Source organism: Miniopterus natalensis, chromosome 2 (assembly GCF_054644295.1).
Source record: "Miniopterus natalensis isolate mMinNat1 chromosome 2, mMinNat1.hap1, whole genome shotgun sequence".
Classification (NCBI taxonomy): domain Eukaryota; kingdom Metazoa; phylum Chordata; class Mammalia; order Chiroptera; family Miniopteridae; genus Miniopterus; species Miniopterus natalensis.
Genome location: NC_142082.1, coordinates 116,208,562 through 116,228,039, shown reverse-complemented (window position 1 = coordinate 116,228,039; position 19,478 = coordinate 116,208,562). Strand labels below are relative to the sequence as shown.

General features: G+C 32.1%; 1 protein-coding gene across 1 annotated transcript in view; it reads left to right on the top strand.

Annotated features, from left to right (window-relative positions):
* Positions 1 to 19,478, top strand: part of LRRIQ1 (leucine rich repeats and IQ motif containing 1) — a 200,070-nt gene that overhangs the window by 33,195 nt on the left and 147,397 nt on the right. Inside the window, exons 10-11 of the mRNA XM_016199434.2 lie at positions 14,269 to 14,462; positions 14,973 to 15,100. Of these exons, the coding sequence (XP_016054920.2) occupies positions 14,269 to 14,462; positions 14,973 to 15,100 (322 nt within the window). The remainder of the gene's footprint in view (positions 1 to 14,268; positions 14,463 to 14,972; positions 15,101 to 19,478) is intronic.

The window sequence follows — 19,478 nt, the reverse complement described above, 5'->3', positions numbered from 1 at the left end:
CAGGTTTGATCCCCATTTAGGGCACCAATGGGAGGCTACTGATGGATGTTTCTCTCTCACATCAGTGTTTCTCTCTCTGCCCCTCTCTCTTTCTCTCTCTAAAATCAATTAAAAAAATCCTAATGACATTTTTTAAAGTAATAGAATAAAAAAAATTCATCAGATTTGTATGGAAGCACAGAAGACCTCGAATAGCCAAAGCAATGCTCTTTAGTTTTGAAATACAACACAAAGCTGAAAGGGACTTTACAGATCTGCCAGTCCTGGCTTAGACTTAGTTTACAGATGAAAAAACAGACCCACATAGTTTTCATCTAACTCCTGGCAGAGGTGAGGCTAGAATCCAAGTTTCCTGATTCCTGTTTCAGAATTCTTGTTTCCATGCAACATGTATGATCCTGGAGGATTTTTGCATTGAAATTAAAAATTTCAAATGAAACTCAGCATGTTTGTAGTTGACTGTCAAACATGTCATTGAGCAGCTAAAGGAGATAGATGCTTACCAAACACTTATTTAGGGAAAACCTCTAGCCTAATTTACCATTTTTAGTTTGGCTGTTCCTTACAAGTGAGTTGTTGTTGTTTTTTCTTCTTTTTTCCCTACTGTGGCAGGAATGTTTTTGAGACCATTGGCTCATTTCTGTGGGAGGAGTTCTTTGAAATAGATATTTGTAGCAAGTATATCCAAATGCTAATTTTGCCATGGGCAAGGGCCCTTTGAGGGATAAACACATTTGGCTTCAGTTTTATTTTGTGGGACCTAGGAAACTTTTAAAGAGCTAATAAAGAGTATATTGAAACAGTAAACTCAAAAATATTTATATTTATTCTTTAAATTTATTATATTTAAGTCTTTTGAAAGAGGCTTTTAAATATATATTTTTGGGCTATTGTTTATTTTGTTTTGTTTTGTCTTGGCTGTGGAATGGAAGAAATATCAGAAATTTTGACTGAGAGAAAATAACTTTCTTAGATATGTTGAGGAGTAATGGTACTCTAAAGTAAGGCTTACTGTAAGTCTGTTTTGCTCAGGTCTCATCCTTCATTTAACAGCAAAGAATTTCTAAGATTAAAAGAGGAAGGGTGGCAACTTATTCTAACTTACTTCCCCTGTAGATTTTCCCTTTTTGATCTAAATGCATTGACTGGGTCAAATTACTGTTAATTCAGTTGTGTATGGATGTTTATTCAGTGCATGTTAATACCCAATTCCTTCTTCAAGGGTCAGCCCAAACATTTCTCTTTGAAGTCTTATTGGGTCACCAGTTATAGTTTTTAAACTCCGTGTTTTCATTGAATATAATTGTTAGGAAACAACAGTAGCTATCATTTTTAGTATCCAGCATGAGAAAGTGTTATACAGGCTCTATTTAAAAATATTTCTAGTCCTCCCAATAACATGAAATCACCCCACTTCACAAATTAAGGAACAAAGACTCAAGGAAATTAACTAAGTTGTTTATATTAATATAGCTAGTTTGGGAATAGGCATGTTTATTGAAATTCAGGATTGCCTACCTCAGAGCCTATTCACTTTTCATTTTATTATACAGCCTGTTGATTAAATGGGGTACTGAACCTGTTAGCAGAGCCGTGGAGAAAATTATATACGTGACTCCCATGGTGATTGTAGATTATCTTTAATCTGCTAGCCAGTTTTTTGCCTTATAAATATTTTTGAGGCCATGCTATTTGGTGCATACACATAACTGTTAAATATTTCTGTTAAAGTGATTGATTCAATCATTTGTAAATGTCCCTTTTCACCAGTATTAAAGCTTTCTGCCTTAGTCTTCTGAGTCTGATATCACCAGACTAACTTTCTCTTGGACTTAGGACCCTTGAGCAATCTTAGAAATGATTGAGGACCTCCCTCAAATGGCTTTAATTTATGTTGGTTATATCTATCAATATTTACTATATTAGAAAAAGATTAGAAAAATTTTGTTTTTATTAATTCATTCAGAATTTAAAATAATAAAGCATTTGCACCTGTGCATTCATAACAGTTTTATAAATTATAACTATATTTTTTAAATAAAAAGGACTAATGAGAAGAGGGTCATTGTTACCCATATTTACACATCTCTTTAGTGTTTTGATTAACACAAGACAGCTGGATTTCCATAGTTTCTTCTCCATTCAGTTTGCTATAATATCATACTTCATGTAGCCTTTGGAAAACTCCACTATATGCTCTTTTTAAAATTGTTGTAAAATATTTTTTTAATTGATTTTAGAGGAAAGGAGTGGGAGAGAGACATCAATGATGAGAGAGAGTCATTGATCAGCTGCCTCCTACATGCCCCCCACTGGAGATTGAACCCAAACCCGGGCATGTGCCCTGGCCGGAAATCGAACCGTGATCTCCTGGTTCATGGGTTGATGCTCAACCACAGAGCCACACCAGCCAGGCCACTGGAAAAACTGAGAGTAAAATTTTACACTGGCTCTGGAACAACTGAGAGTAAAAAAGGTAAATAATGTCTTAGAATTATTATGAACATAGATTTGACTCCATAGAACCTTAATTTTATTATTTTATTTTTAAAAAATATATGTTTATGGATTTCAGAGAGAGGACGGAAGGAGGGAGAGAGATAGAAACATCAATAATGGGTCACTGATCAGCTGCCTCCTACATGCCCCCTGCTGGGGATCTAGCTCACAACCCCGCGCATCTGCCCTGACTGGGAATCAAACCTCGATCTCCTGGATCATAGGTCAATGCTCAATCACTGAGCCACCCTGGCTAGGCTCCATAGAACCTTTAAAAGCATCTCTAGGTGCAGGGGGATTCCTCTGTATCACATTTGGAGAATTACTAATTTAGTGTTTACATAATATATCTTTTTCTGTTCTTTTATTTATAATATTTCTACAAGTTCTATTTATAGTATGTCTCTTTTATGTAATGTAAAAATATGTTGTCTTTGTTATTATTTTATCAAGGCTGCCTGACAAATTCTAACTTTGATTTTTAGCAGTCCTTAATAATCATTTGTGTAATTCAATAATTAAGTGCATTTATTGATATATTTGAGTTTAATTTTACACTCTTGCTATTTGATTCTATTTGTTCTGTTTTGTTTGTTTTTTTCTCTTTGGTTTGGTTGAGGTTTTAAATTATTCAATTTTTTCTTTCTATTATATTACCAGTTTTATACTATTATTTTACTATTCTTTTGGTTTACTATAGGTATTATATCATGCCTTCTTGATTTACCAAATCAAAATTTATTTTGTACTTTCTTTTTTCTAAGCCAATGTTAAAGTCATGGAACACTTAAACTTCATTAACTCCCTTCCAACTTGTGTGTGTGTGTGTGTGTGTGTGTGTGTGTGTGTGAGAGAGAGAGAGAGAGAGAGAGAGAGAGAGAGAGAGAGAATGAGTTTGTGTGTGTTTGGAATGCCTTAAGACATTATTATTTTATAAAGTCATTATTTGGATTTACCTACTTTTTAAAACCTTTCCATTGTTCTGTATTTCATTTTTCACCTGCCATATTTCTTCTAGTGCATGTCTGCTGGGATGAAATTTTTTTCTGATTTTATTTGGTTAAGTATGTTTTTAACATAGACACACACATACACATTTGTGTATGTATGTATTTTTTGAAATAGACTTACCATTTGGCATATATTTTGCATTGTGAATATATTCCATTTTATACTGTCTTTCCCTCTTTAAGCTGATATGTAACAACCTAATTATTGATCCTTGGAAGATAATATTCTTTTCCCTTTTTAAGATTTTCCTTTTGGTCTGTTGTTTTCATCAGTTTATTTTGATGTTCCTACTTGTGGTCACCTTAGAATTAATTCTGTTTCAATTCATTGTGACTCTTAAATCTATGGGTTGGTGTCTTTATCCAGTGTTGGAAAATTCGAAGTCATTTCTTTATATGTATATATATGTATTTATATGTATATGTATGTATATATATATGTGTGTGTGTTATCTGTGGAAGTTGGGTATCCCTTTCCCCACTGAGTGCTGGGGGTGGTGTCCTTATGATATCTCAAGAAAAAGAATTTTCTGTGACTTGCACAGGAGGATGAGTGATTTTTATTTGAGAGGAATTACATCTCTGCATTTTCCAAGACCCATTTCCCTTAGTCCAGTTATAGAAGAAGTGTAGTTAGGTCTTCAGTAGACCTAGAAGCAAAGCCAATGTTCAGAGTTTCCATTCCATGTTGCAGCCTGGTTCAGTTCAGCATCAGGCTAGTTGCAGTCCATTAGTCCATTGTGTGTGGGGTCCACATGGTCATGAGCCATGTGGGTGATGCAGGAGAGCAGAAGCATGAGAGCCTTAAAGCCAGGAGTCCACCAAGAGAGCAAATTCCTTTGTTTAGGGAATTAAATATTTCAAATCTTCCCTTGATTGCAGTGACCACGCCCATTCTCGCCAATGACCTCTGATCCCAGATGTGACTGACAGTAAGAACTTTCACTCGTCCCCCCAGCTTTCCTGGGCATATGTCTGTCTTCCTCCCTGTGCAGTCCCTTCCCCCAGTGATCATCAGGGAATGGACCGATGACTCCCTGGGGAGTATAAAACTTTAGCTTCCCGGTGAAGCTGTCCGAATGGCCTCCCTATATTTGGCCTTCCCTTTGCTCCTTTCCTATTATTAATTAGGTTAATTACAATGGTATCATATATCTACAGAAATATAGATCCCCTTATAGCCTATAATCCTTTGATACTTTTATAATTATACTCATAATTTTTTATATTTCTTTTGCATCTCTATGCACCACTCTGGATGTTTTATTGTGACTGTTAGTTTATTAAATCTCTCTTCAGCTGTGTCTAATATATTCTCCAATCTGTCCATGGAATCTTGTTTGTAGTTATTGTAGTTTTTCAGTTTTAGAATTTCTTTGCTTTTATTTAGCACTCAATTACCATTTTATAATATCTAATATGTAAATTTTTATATTTTAGCTTTTATTTTATGTGTATAACAAAGTTTTGTTAATTCTGTGTTTAATAACTTAATTATCTGATTCCCTGTGGATGTCTTCTGTTTTCTGTTGCTTTTGTTGTTTTTTGTTCACACGATGTTATGTACGTGCTTTAATTTTTTATTATTTTGTAGTCAGAGAGCACTAAGAAAATAAAACTGTATAATTCATTTGAGGCTATGATGCTGTTGTTTTCTTCCAGAGATCTTTACTGTTTGGAGCTACAAGCACTAGCAATCTCTATGCACCTAAATTTATACATATGTTGATATTGAGACTATTTAAGGCTGGGTTTCAGTACTTTGGGAGCCATTCTATACTTGGATTAATGTGTAGCACATGGAGGTCCCAACCAAAAGTAAGGTAGCGATTCACGAGGCCTCCTTCTCTGAGAAGAGCCCTGGAGCCCACATTTTGACTCCCTAGTGTTGCAAGCCATTCTTTTTTCCTAGAATTAATAGATATCCTAAGTAATGTGCTCATTTCACTTTTTCTGGAACTTAAACCTCTTCTTCTATATTATTTTAGTTGTTTAATGCCTTGAACAGATATGGCTCTATTTTATCATTTTTTTCTAGTTATCAATAAAGAATTGGTTCTAATTACTTACCTAATCTATTATAGCTGTAAACAGAAAGCCTTTGCTACATTTTCTATTCCTCCCCCCCCACACCTTGTCTTGTTTTGAGTTGAGTGCTGTGTGTTTTTTCTCTCATTTCTTCTTTTTTCTTAATTCCTTTGATAGCTACATATTAATTAATTTAGTGGTCACCCTGGAAGTGATAAAATGTGCTCAAGTCATCTCAAGTTATTTTATATCCCTACCTCAACTTTCCTAACATGTATATGTTTTTTCATTCAGGATTTTAAATGCATTTTTATTTAACTCTTCGTGGACTATATTATGGTTATTTTATAAAGCCAAAGTTTGATTATATTTGCCCATATTTATTGCTTTTATGCCCTGTACTCTTCTTTCATTTAAGATCTTAAATCACTTTTCTTTTGACTGATATAGATCCTTTAAAATTTCTTGTAGTAATATTTGGTGGAAAATCCTACCAGATTTTGTCTGTGAATGTCTTTGTTTAACATTCATATTCGAATAATTTAACTGACTGCATTTTTCTAAATTGAATTTTATTAACTTTCAGTAATTTGAAAATATTGTTCCACTACTTCTTAACTTCCACTGTTGCTATTAAAATTCAGATGTCAGTTACATTTCTGGAACTTCAGAGAGTATTTTCTATGCCTTTTTAAAGTATTTTTTCCTTTATTATTGCTGTTATGCACTTTTACTCTGATGTGTCTTGGTGTGGATTTCTTTTTCATTCACCCTGCCTGTTTGATGCAGTTAATAAATATGTGACTTGCACTCTAATTTTATTTGGCTATTTGTCAGCCATCTTTTCAAATGTTTTTTTCTGGTCATTTTTTTCTCTCCTTCTGAAACACTAGATATATATTATCTTCTGATGCTAGCTTTTATATTTTCTATATTCTATCTTTCTGTCTTTTTGCTGTCTCTAGATAATTTCTATATATCTATATTCCAGTTGACAATTTCTAACTTGCTATTAATCCTGGTTATTGAGTTTTTAATTTCAATTCATTCTAATTTCCATGTGGGTCTAGTTTTCCTGGAATAAATGCTTTCGTTAACTCTTATTTATGGCACCTTATTTTATTGTATATTTCATGTGATTTTTTTGTCACCCATTTATTTCCCTTAAAATTTAGGCTTTGTATTTATTCTTTTATATGGGGTGAAAGTTTGTTCTTTAGAGAGGATTGATTTCTCAGATGCCATGGAACACAAGTAATCTAGAATCATTTGTGCTACATTTTAGGGGGAAGTTTTCTGATCATGACTAAAATGAATTTTAGCTGCAAACCTATGAACGAATCAGCTTGTGTTTATTAATTCAAGGGGTAGATTTCCAGCCCCCCTTTTGCTTAATACTGAGATTTGAGACACACAATTTAATTTCCTGTCCTCTGGTTGGGTCTTGGTGATCGAGCTTCCATATGCATGTGGGATTGTCTGTTATACTTGTCTACTATAAATGAATTTTGAATTTTGCCTCCTCAGACTGTAAGGCTGTAGAAATTGGTCTTCGTGTTTATCAGATTTAACAAATTTTCTCACACTGTAGACTGCCTTTACTGTTCTGCTTATTCTCTTTGCCTGCCATATTTATTTAGATTTTGAACTGAGAATTGTTTACTTTCTAAACAAATCATTTGGAAACATTTTTTAAGATCCCCTTCCAGTTTTGTCAGTTATATCATTTTTGTTATTCAGTAATTTATTAAAACTTGTGCTTTTGATTTATCTATTTTGGACAAAATGAACTACTCTTTAAGGAAGAATAAATTAGAATATTTGTACTTTCTCCAATCATTTTCCCATCACAATTTTTATTACATTGGGATTTATGATGCTATTTATGTTTGTTTGTTTTTTTAAATATGTCTTTATTGATTTCAGAGAGAGGAAGGGAGGGGGAAAGAGAGAGATAGAAACATCAATGATGAGTCATTTTTAAATTTTTTAATTTTTTTAAAATAATTTTTATTTTTGTTTAAAGTATTACAGATGTCCCTTATTCTCCCCAATGACCCGTTCCCCTTCCCCCCATTCCTTTCCCCTCCCCAGTCATTCTCCCCACCATTGTCCGGGTGGAGGGGGAGAGAGTAACCAAAGAATTTATATGCATATATGCACAACCCGAGAGAGTCATTATTGATGGGCTGCCTCCTGCATGCCCCCTACTGGGGATCGGGCCCACACCCTGCATGTGCCCTGACCAAGATTTGAACTGGGATCTCCCAGATCCTAGGTCTGTGCTCAACTGCTGAGCCACGCCCGGCTGGGTTATTTATATATTTTTTTTAGTTTTTTTTTTTTTTTTTTTTTTTTTAGCAGCATTAGCTTTGTATGAAAATGGGTCATTACTAGTTCTTTTTACAATTTTACTTCTTTCATGTTCTACTTGTCGGGATTACACAGTTCATTAGTTCTTTTTAAATATTTTTTAAATGAGCAAATGGATGCTATATTCACTGAATTCTTTCACATTTGAGAATATCTGTCAATGCCTTCATATTCAAATGAGTATATCTTCGGGCATCCTATTTTTAGGTCACACTTTTACTTGGTACTTTGTGGACATTGCTCCACTGCACACATGATATAGTGTGTTGCTGTGGTAAACCCACAGGCTAACTTGATTTCTCTCTCCCCATAACTGATTTGTGTCTGTATACCTGAATAACATTTTCTTTGTCCTTGATCAGTAACTTAACCAAGAAGCATCTTGTTGTCTATAAAACTACACAACTTTGTCTTGGAATGTAATATCTTTTCAAAACTACAGGTTAAGTTATTCTTCCAATTCTGGAAAATTTTGATTTTATATACATGAAAACTTTTTTGGCTTAATTTCATTTTTCAGTCATAGATGATCTATATTTTGGTTGACTTTGTCTATTTTTCATGTCTATTACTGTTGAATTAATTTAATCTATGTCTTTTTATCTTCTGCTTCACATTTTATTCCCAGTGTGATTATCTCTGCTTTGTTGGCAACATAGTCTTCAGCTCTCTGTTCTATAAATGTTGTTTCTAAATTACTTAATAGCCTGTCATGTCCATTTTGGCTCATTTGTTTACCTATATGTGTTGTTTTAATATTTTTGAGTTTTTGTTACATTAAATTTCTTTAAATGATCTTCCATAACCCAAAGCATTTTTAATATATTTTCTTCTTTCTCATGTTTTCTTCAGACTAGAATACTTACTGTATTAGGTTATATATTGTTGTGAAACAAAGTACCCTGAAACTTAGAATTTAAAGCCACAAACATTTACTACCTCATATTTTCTGTGGATCAGGAATCTGGGATTGGCTTAGCTGAGTGGTTTTGGCTCAGGGTCTCTCATGAGGTTGCAGTCAAGCTGTTAACCAGGACTGCCTTCATCCCACAGCTCACCGAGGCTGAAAAAACTACTCCCAAGCTCACTCTCATGGTTGTTGGCAGACCTTAGCTCCACATATTTTTTAGATGATTTTCTGTTTAAGCTAAATTTTTTAGGTTATATAATCAATATTTGCTATATTTTTAATGCAAATCCTCCTCACTGTTACATATAGACCAATGTTTTAGAGATCCTACCAAATTTTCATTTTATCATTTCACTGAATTTCCTTTAAAATTTTCATCTTGAAATCTAAGAAGTATGCCCTACTATTCACGTACAGAGTTCCTCCACTTTGGGTAGATAACAAACCCTTTGGATGGATGACAGAATCAGATTTTCCCAAGTTTTGCTGCAGTTCACAACCACCTTTTGTTGTTGGTACTGTTGGTTAGGATTAAATACAGAATAACAGTTCTATCCAATACTTACTCTGATTTTTAAAAAAAATATTACACAAGAAATGCATTCTCACTTAAAAATTTTAAAAATAGGGAAGTATACAACATAATCAGTGAAATTTTCTCTCTCTCCTTACACCTTCTGTTTTTCATTTTGTAGGAGTAACCACTGTTCTCAGTTGCTTATGAATCAGTCAAAACCTTGTCCTATGCAATACAGTTATAGATGTGTAGATTTAGATCCAGGTATACTCAGGCATTAAAAGTCTATGTACGCAACTTAGGTTTTACATACAGTAATATATCATAGACATTCTTCCTTGTCAGAATGCTTCATATTGAAGATTATATATATTCATTTTATACATACCCCATGATTTATTTAACTATTTCTTTACTGATAGACATTTAACTTATCTCCATTTTTTAATTTTTAAATAATATGACAACAACCCCTCTATACATTATTTCATTTATTTTTTGTGTATTACTATATAATGGATTCCTAGAAGTAGAAATGCTCAATCAAATATGCCTCTGTATCTGAAGCTTGAAATCATACTACTTTCACCAGATTGGAATCTCTTTTGTATGATAGACTAATGGTACCTTCTCTGTATATTTGGTTGAAAATCATGTTGTCTTAATATTTGAAATTATCTGATAAGTTTTGTTTTATTCTTCCTGGCCAGACATGTTATACACTGATAGCTGTTTCTTATGTATACACACAACACTAAGGTGGAAGCATGTGTGGCACGTTTGAGGAACAGCAAGGAGGTCATGCTAGACTGACCCAGAAGAAGGGGACCATAGTAGAGGGTGAATTCAGAGATAGGATTTTGTGGGCCATTTTAAGGACTTTGGATGATATCTCCCCATTATCAAGTATTGAAATAATAGTCTACTCTCATTGTCTCCACTTCCACGGCACTGTGGCTTCTAAATGGGTTACTCCATTGATGCCTCTAGCAAAACCTGTTTTATCACTGCCAAAGCAGTGGCCCCTTCATACTGTTCTGCCCACGCTGGTTCACACTGTTGATCATATGTAAATTAATGTAAATAAAAATGCCTTTGATAATTGAAAAATTATATAGTTTTATTTTTGTTTTTACTAACCACTGTCATCCTCACAGTATTTAGTTTGCCTCTTCCTCCGTTCTTCTTCCAGTTGTTCTTCTGCTTTATTTGCTATTTGCTTTCAGCTTCTTATGCCAAATCTCTTACCTTTTTTCAGTGTGCAACCTAATGTTTTATGCTTGGTTCTCTTTTTGGGTGACCTTTGAAAATTTCACAAATGTATTCTCCATTCTAATGAGTTAATAGAAACTTCTATTTCTGATTAGCTCTGAAAAACTTAAGAGTAATGTACATGGCTTTTAAAAATATTGAACTTATAAAAGTAGCTTTGTTAAGACATTTAAATGTTTGATAAAGGACATTTGAAGTTACACAACTACAAATTTATATTAATTAGTATCTCCTTGTGGCTGGAAAGCAGTTATCTGCTTCAGTGGGTAACTTGATGCTTATTAGATACAATCATAAAGCATACTATACTCCAAAGGATTTTTTTTCATCAGACTTTAAATTATGTTGCGGCTAATACATATTAACTATTATATGTAATAGTCTATAATTCCTTGGAATTGGTAATACATAATTGGTTTATTATTTTGACTATTCAAATATCTTATAGGGCAGAACAATTTACCCCCTGAATGACATCAGATAACAATTTTCTCTCAGTCATAATTGCTATTTTCCATTACAGAAAAAAATACTTGTATATTGATCCTAGATAAAAATCTAAAAATGTAAGGTTACTGCTTAAATTTAAATTTTACTCTCTTTTTTCTTTTTGGGTCTTCTATTCATTTTTCTGATTCTCTTAGATATTGTATAATTTATTTCTCATTATAAAAATTTACTTTTAGCATAAAATATGTTATTTTTTATAAGAAATAACTATTCATAAGTTAAGCTGCTTTGACTCAAACTATTAAAGATACTGCACTTTTGAAATATAATTTTTTCTTAAAATGTATCTCTATAAAGTATTTTACAACACACTCGTAATCCTTACAATAACATTATATGAATTTTAAAAATATGAAATAGAATTAAGTTTTCTTGTGAGATCTTGGTAATGTTACTTGACTCTTATTTCTCCATTTTTGGTGAAAGGCTGTTTGTCCTTTCTGTAAATCACAATATATTATCAAAGAAATATATTTAAATTTTTTGTTTGTTTGTTTTTAAAATATATTTTATTGATTTCAGAGAGAGGAAGGGAGAGGGAGATAGAAATATCAATGATGAGAGTCATCACTAATCAGCTGCCTCCTGCACTCCCCCTGCTGGGGATCAAGCCAGCGACCCGGGCATGTGCCCTGACTGGGAATCGAACCGCAATCTTCTGGATCCTAGGTCGATGCTCAACCGCTGAGCTACACCAGCTGGGCTTTAGTTAAATGTTTAAAAATTTTCCAGGGCGAATTGATTATATAAATTCCAGATATTCGTTTTTATACCTAATGATGTTTCTTTCAAGATTATCTTTAAGCTTATCAAATAACTTTTTTGGTAGAAGAATGTTTCTATTTCAACATGTAATTGAAAATATTTTGTGGACTTTGACAAGACAGTCAGAATGGAGCTTGATTCTCTAAGGTTTAACCTCAGTGACTCCATATGTACATTTTGCTCACCAGTACTTACTCTAGAGCTTGAATGATATTTTCAGTTTTCTGGAATTGTTTATTTCATGTAACAAGGTATTACTATAGAGAGCATATATAGTCCATGGTTCAATCTAAATAACATTTTCTAGATTTTTAATATCTTCCATTTTTCCAGCTTTATTGGGAAATAATTGACATATAGCACTGTATAAGTTTAAGATGTACAGCATGATGGTTTGATTTACATATACTGTGAAATTATTACCACAATAGGGTCAGCTAAGATGTATCTTCTCATATAGATGCAATAAAGAAAAAGGAAAAAAATTCTTCTTTGATGAGAACTCTTAAGATATACTCTCTTAACAACTTTCCTATATATTATACGGCAGTGTTAGCTACAGTCATCATGTGTACATTGTATCCCTAGTACTTATTTATCTTGGGAATGTGTGCCTTTTGATCACCTTCCTCCAATTTCCCATCCCCTACCCGCTACTTCTGGTAACCACAAGCCTGATCTCTTTTTCGACAAGGTTTTAGGTTTTTGTTTGTTTGTTTGTTTTTAGGTTCAACATATAAGTGAGGTCAGGTCCATCCATGTTGTCACAAATGGTAGGATTTTCCTTTTTTTCTTCTTCTCCTAATAGCAGAATAGCTCTTCCACGAAAGTCTTACAGACTATCTCAGCATCTCTTTCCAACACTAACTCCTGATGGTTTATTTAAACAGCCTTCTCAGTTCTTTCCTGTAACTACTGAGCAATAGTCTTAGCCTTCGCTAATGCTTTTTAGTTAGTATCGTATTTATTTTAAGTTTATCTGAGCAAAAAATAGGCCACTTGTGACAATCTTGAAATACATGAAGACTATGCTAATATTTCTTTGGTTTTATTTTTTAAATTTATTTTTCAGTTACAGTTGACATAATTTTATATTAGTTTCTGGTATACAACATAGTGATTAGACATTTATATACCTTTCAAAGTGTTCAGTCTGTTAAGTTTCATACTCATATGACAGCATACAATAATATTGTAATAACAGTATTATTGACTATATACCCTATGCTATACTTTACATACCTGTGACTATTTTTATAACCACCAATTGTTCTACTTAATCCCTTTTACCTCTTTCACTCATCCACCCATCCTCCTTCTGACCTGGTGACTGTCAGTTTGTTCTCTGTATATATGCGTTTGTTTCTGTCTTGTCTGTTTATTTTGAGTTTTTGATTCCACATGTAAGTGAAATAATATGGTATTTGTCTTTCTCTGTCTGACTTATTTCACTTAGCATATTATCCTCTGGGTCCATCCATGTTGTCACATATGGCAAGATTTCATTTTCTTTATGGCTGAGTAATATTTCAGTATATATGTGTACAATGGAATATTCTTTATCCATTTGTCTATCAGTGAACACTTAGGTTGCTTCATTGCTCCATTGGTTATAATATGGTTGTACCTACTTCATTTGGGAATTTAAGGTAGATATCTCAGTGGAAATAAAATGGAATTCTAATGTTATATATTCATACTTAAGTAAGAATGTAAATTAAAAATGTCAAATCACTATTTTGTACATCTGAAATGAATCTAACCTATATAACATTATATACCAACAATACTTAAAATAAATTGAAAATAAATCAGTCCCTTGAAATTGAGTTAAAAAATTTTTTTTTAAAGGATCCCTTCTATCTATCCACTGTTTCATTGTCATTTGAAAAGAAAACAGCCTGGCTGGACTTGGCTCAGCGGTTGAGCATTGACCTAGGACCCAGGTGATCAGGGTTCGATTCCTGGTCAGGGCACATGCCCGGGCTGCGGGCTCGATCCCCAGTTGGGAGCGTGCAGGAGACAGCAGATCAATGACTCTCATCATTGATGTTTCTATCTCTCTCTCCCTCTCCTTTCCTCTCTCTGAAATCAATAAAGATATATTAAAAAAGAAAAAGAAAACGTTCAGTGCTCAATATATGTCTTTTAGAATTTTGTTCAATTTTCAATTGATATATAATATGTCATTCAAAAATATATCTCCTTGGTACAAGTTTAAATAATAATATATTTTACATTTATACATTTTTCAGTAGGAATTTGGTTTAAGTCTTCACTTGTAATTAGAAATGTTAGGAAATATAAATAAAAATTATTCTGAAACTCTCCTTTAGAATCTTGAGGAATTGTGATACAAATGATCTTGGAAATTTTTTTTCCAGGTGGTTTAGAATCTTTGAAAAATCTTCATCGACTAGTTGTGGACCACAATCAGTTAATTAGTACAAAAGGCCTTTGTGATACTCCTACCATTATATACCTGGATTGCTCATATAATCATCTTACTAAAGTTGAGGGCATTGAAAACTGTGGATTGCTTCAAATACTGAAGTTACAGGGAAATTATCTAAGTGAGGTAATTACTTTGAATTAATTGATGTCTGTGATTAATACAACATTTTTATTTGATGGAAATATCAACCACACATTTTAAAAGCATTTTTTCTTTTTTCTGCTTATCAGCTGTATCTAATTTTCAGTTTATTTTAAACTATTGTATACTTTCCTTAATTTAAAAAATGTTTACCATAGTTAGGATATTTTTTAAAGAATTAAATTTAATATTTGTTTTCCATAGTACCAAAATATAATATATCAAAACATTTAAGTAATATTTCAGGATGTAAGTGGGATCAAATTTTCTATCATGCAGTTCTAATTAAAATTCATCATGAAGTAACTTCTATAAAAAATTCTAATTCTAAAGTCAATTATTAAAAATTTAATTTATACTAAAACTCTCCTAACATTATATTTTCATTTATGATACACAGTTTAGCAGGATATAAGTTTCGTATTTTTAAATTTGGTTAAGTGACAAAAATATTTTGTTTAACATAAACTAATGACCCAAATTTAAATATAGCTTCCATCATTGGAGAATCATGTACTACTACGAGAATTGTACTTGGATGATAACAGCATTTCAACTGTGGAAGCATTTTCTTTATGTTGGCTGCCTTTACTACAAAACCTGACTATGTCTCAAAACAGGTAAAGATGAATTGTACTTAAACAATAAATTCAGTAAATGACTGCTTAAATGTGTGATCTTCATAAGTAGAAAAGCTGTTAGTTTTCCCCCAGTAATTCATAGAAAGTGCATCACAATAAATTGGTACATAAATTATAAATATAACCTTATAGAATTTAAAAAATTAACATGTATTGACATACATCTACTATGTATTTTAATAGATGTTTGTCACATCCTACTCATTTTGTTTCTTCTTAAAAATGTAGAGTAGTCTCAGAGCAGGTTTGTTTATATTTGTAAAGAATATAGTCCTTGGAAAATACAGGAGGTAGTTAATTTAATTCAGAAGGATGTCTCGTTCACTCAAATGGTACTTATTAAGTCCTGGAAGAACGATTTTTAATCTGCTCTCAACTTGCATGTCTTTTTGTAACTGTTAAGATTGATTTAAATTCGATTTCCCTAAGGATATAAAGTAACACTTAAAAAAATACCTTAATGTTAAATCGAGATGGGTACCTGTCACAGAAGATCCATTTGAAACCACCAAACATCTGGATCTTTGCAGAGATTAACTATTGAAACCAAAACAAGAGCACAATACGTGTATGTCTCCTTCTGCTTAATATTTCATTGAAACTTTTCACTCTAATATGATTAATTTGTTCCTGAAAGGCACATGGAGTAGGGGAAAGGAATCACCTTTAACACAATTTTTTTCTTTGAGTTACACAATTCTTGCAAAACAAGTAAATAGGGACAACCCAATGTTAATATATGTATTTATTCCCCCTTACCCCCCCCAAAAAAATACAGTTTTCTCTCAGTCTCTGCCACAATAATGTTCATCCTTTGGGCGTGGCTTAATTTATACCTATTATACTATTCCACTATTTGACAAATCAAAACTGAATGTGCATTCAAAAATACCTTCAACTTGTTTTAATCAGATCTAAAATATGAAAGGTGATTTGACTTTAAAGGGACATTTATTCCAGAGCCAGCTCTATCAGATAACAATGTTTAAGTAATTTGGGCCATCCAAAAACCTATTGGATCTTTTCTCAATATTTCCAGTTAAGAGATAAAATTTTAATAGAAATACTTAGCTGTGCTTTATATACATGCAATAAATCACTCAGTAACTGACCTTCCTAGCATATACCATAGAAATGGTTCTCAAGCCACAGTGATGAGCATGATATTTTAAAGATTAGAAATATTTAAATTATGAGCATTTCTGAGAAATAATGCCTTTAATTTTATTGAAAAATTTAAATCATCAAATAAATATTCTACTTTTAAAAGTAATACTGGCTAATACACTTTTGCCCTATCAATCTGATATGACCAGGAATTATATTAAAATTTCTTTTAGAGATGATAGTGATAATTGGAATACTTAACCGAATATTTATAATTTTGTTTGCTTAGCCTTATACATTTTATATATTGAGGTGGTGGTTGCTATTTTGGAGGATACAGAACTGAGTAATATATGTCCTTTCCCTCAAAAAACTCTTAGGAATAAAAAAACTTAATTTTTGAACTCAACTATATTAAAAACAAGATGAAATTATTATATAACATGTGCTTTTTGAACTTTTTAATAATGCTGTCGCTTATATTTAAATTTCACTTTTGTGGGTCTCTAAAGCTCTTTGCACATTCAAATGTCTGCCATTTCCCAGAGGATGAAGGGAGAAGGTCTGAGGGAACCGGGGAAATGTCATTGATATGAATGGACATATATAGTAGTAAAATTATTTTCTAAAATTATAATAAAAAGTAATTTTCAACTTTAGGATTTTTACAGTGAGCTAATACCATAAACTTTAAAAATTACTCATCTTGGGTCGGCTTTAGCTCAAGCGGTTACTTCGTCAATAAAAATTACCCATTTTACATTAAGCTTTTACATGTGCATTGACTTTTTCAGAACCATATCAGGTTTGGTAAAATTCAGAATCAGCAGATTTAGGCTAGAATTCTGAATCTACAATTTATCTGTCAGTTGACATTGAACAGCTCTTTTCTCGCTACCGGAACCTCACTATTTTTCATGTGTAAAAAAGTTAGTAATACCAACCTTACCTATTTTATGTGATTTTAATGATGATTCAAAAGGGAAATATATGAATACATTTTGCAAACCTGAAAAAGTTTTTTATAAGTGAGACATTTGGATTTGTGGCTGGTAAGCCTTTTAAATTATATATATTTTTCTTCTAATTTTTGATAAATATTTTCGTCACAAGCAAGAAATTATGTCCATATGCTCTTTTTCCAACAAATGAAATACATATAAAGAATGATACTTAGCACATATTGTCTGAAATACTTGTTTCATCCCGACTTCTGTTTTAAATTTTCATTAGGACATGTGACTGTTTTAAGTTTGACTCAGCGGAGTTATAACTGGGAGACTCTCTGGCTTCACAGGCCTTTCTACTTCCAGTGAGACTCTAAGTAGGAGCAGAAAGTGGAAACTATTACCCATTGGCTGCTCATTGTACAAATCTTTTGCTTTTTGTCGTCTTTGAAATTTATATCTTTTTTATGCCCAGGGCTAATGTGACAAGGTCAAATGGTATTAGGTTTTCACTAATGTCCTTTGTCTTTCTGGTTTGAATTTTCTTAGGAAAAATATACACAGAATGTCAGTAAAAGGAAAAGTCCTAGAGTTTTTTTTTGTGCATGTGTGTGTGTTTTTTTTAAGATTCTACTATTAGATTTCTAGCATCCTAATGAATAGTCATAAAGGTGAATGAATAGCTAGTTTTCCTGATTAAAATTTCCAAGAAATACAAAGAACATGATTCTAAAAGCATGGCTATCTGAAAAGATAAAATTTCAATATTTTAAAAAATTTGATCAAATATTTCTTTACTTAAATAAATATTTGCAAAGCAGATTTTTGTATTTAATTCTAAAGCTTTCTTAGTTACTTTTACTTGATGTCTTTATATAACCTATATTTTACCTATATGTTGCTATATAACTAACTGATGGAAAAAAATGATGTACCCTGAGAAAAAAGGAAAACTCATCAATTAATCTGTCCAAATCCTTTTAGTAGAAGAGCAAAGACTTAGTATTGGCAATACATTAAAGGCAGAAAACAAATAAGAATTTTCTGTTAATAAATACATTTATTAGAATTATATTTTCACTTGAATAACTTAAATTTCTTACTTGTAATAGTAATGTAGAAATTGCCTGAATAGGATATATCTTACTATTAGGCCTTAAATCCAGTAAGTATATATTGACAACGTTTTAAGTTTCTTCTTTTCTTTTTTTCTTTATTTCTTTGTTTTTCTGTGTACATGTAACATTTACATAAATTTTACTATTAAGGACTGTGTGTAAAAATAATGAAGTTAAATGTATAAGTGAAGTGGCCAATATTTTCTTTCCACTTTTTATTACCTTGGATTTTTCCCCCTGGAAATTGTTTTTAAGAAATAGTGTTGTATTGGTTTAGTATAAGTAGTAATATTGTATTTAGGATTGGTTACATTCAGAGAGATCTTCCAGCCTGTTATTTAGTCTATTTTTTCACCAGTAGTATCCTCTGTCTCTCTGCTAATAAAGAACAGGATAGTACAAGAGAGGAGTCAAGGTCAATACAAGGGATAGTTTTGTGTCAGATCCATGAGGCCTCCAGTCACAGTATTACTCTGTAAGCTTCTGAACTCAAGATAATAGTATTTTTTTTCAATCACCAAGAGCTGTTAGAAATAAAGATGCAGACAGAAATCTCCAATCTAGTATTGAAGGGACAATATTTTTAAAAAGAACTGGAAATGAATGCACACTTTTTTGTACCAAACATACTCCTTCAGTTGAAGCATATTTTAAACAGTTATAGAGTTCCAACATTTGTAGTGGGAATTTGTTCAGAACACTGTTGTATTTGTGATGAGAACATATTTCCTATGAAACATATATATATTTTTAAAGATATAGATGATTTGGCTTAATTTTTATTTCCAAATATCTAGGGTTATGTGACATGTTCAGAGTAAATGTAGACTTGTCTTAGTGAGAAATATAAATTAAACAAAGGTTAATTTTTCTTTTATGACTTTTGTTTCCAATGATGTGAATATTTTGGACATCACTTATGTTCCTTGCTTGAATGTGTTAATGGCTTTTAATGACAAATTTATCTTAGAAAATGATGGGAACTTTTAAAAGTAGGAAGAAAGTTTATTATTAGAATTTGAAAATGCATAATTTAATAAGAATGTTGTTTTTAAATATTCATGTATTTTTGCCAGACTTGAATATTCTATTGATATCAAACATTTTTATTATTGTATTTTTTGAACTGTTTATAAATTTCAATTTATAAATAACCCAGTGTAACTTTAGATACTTACAATACTT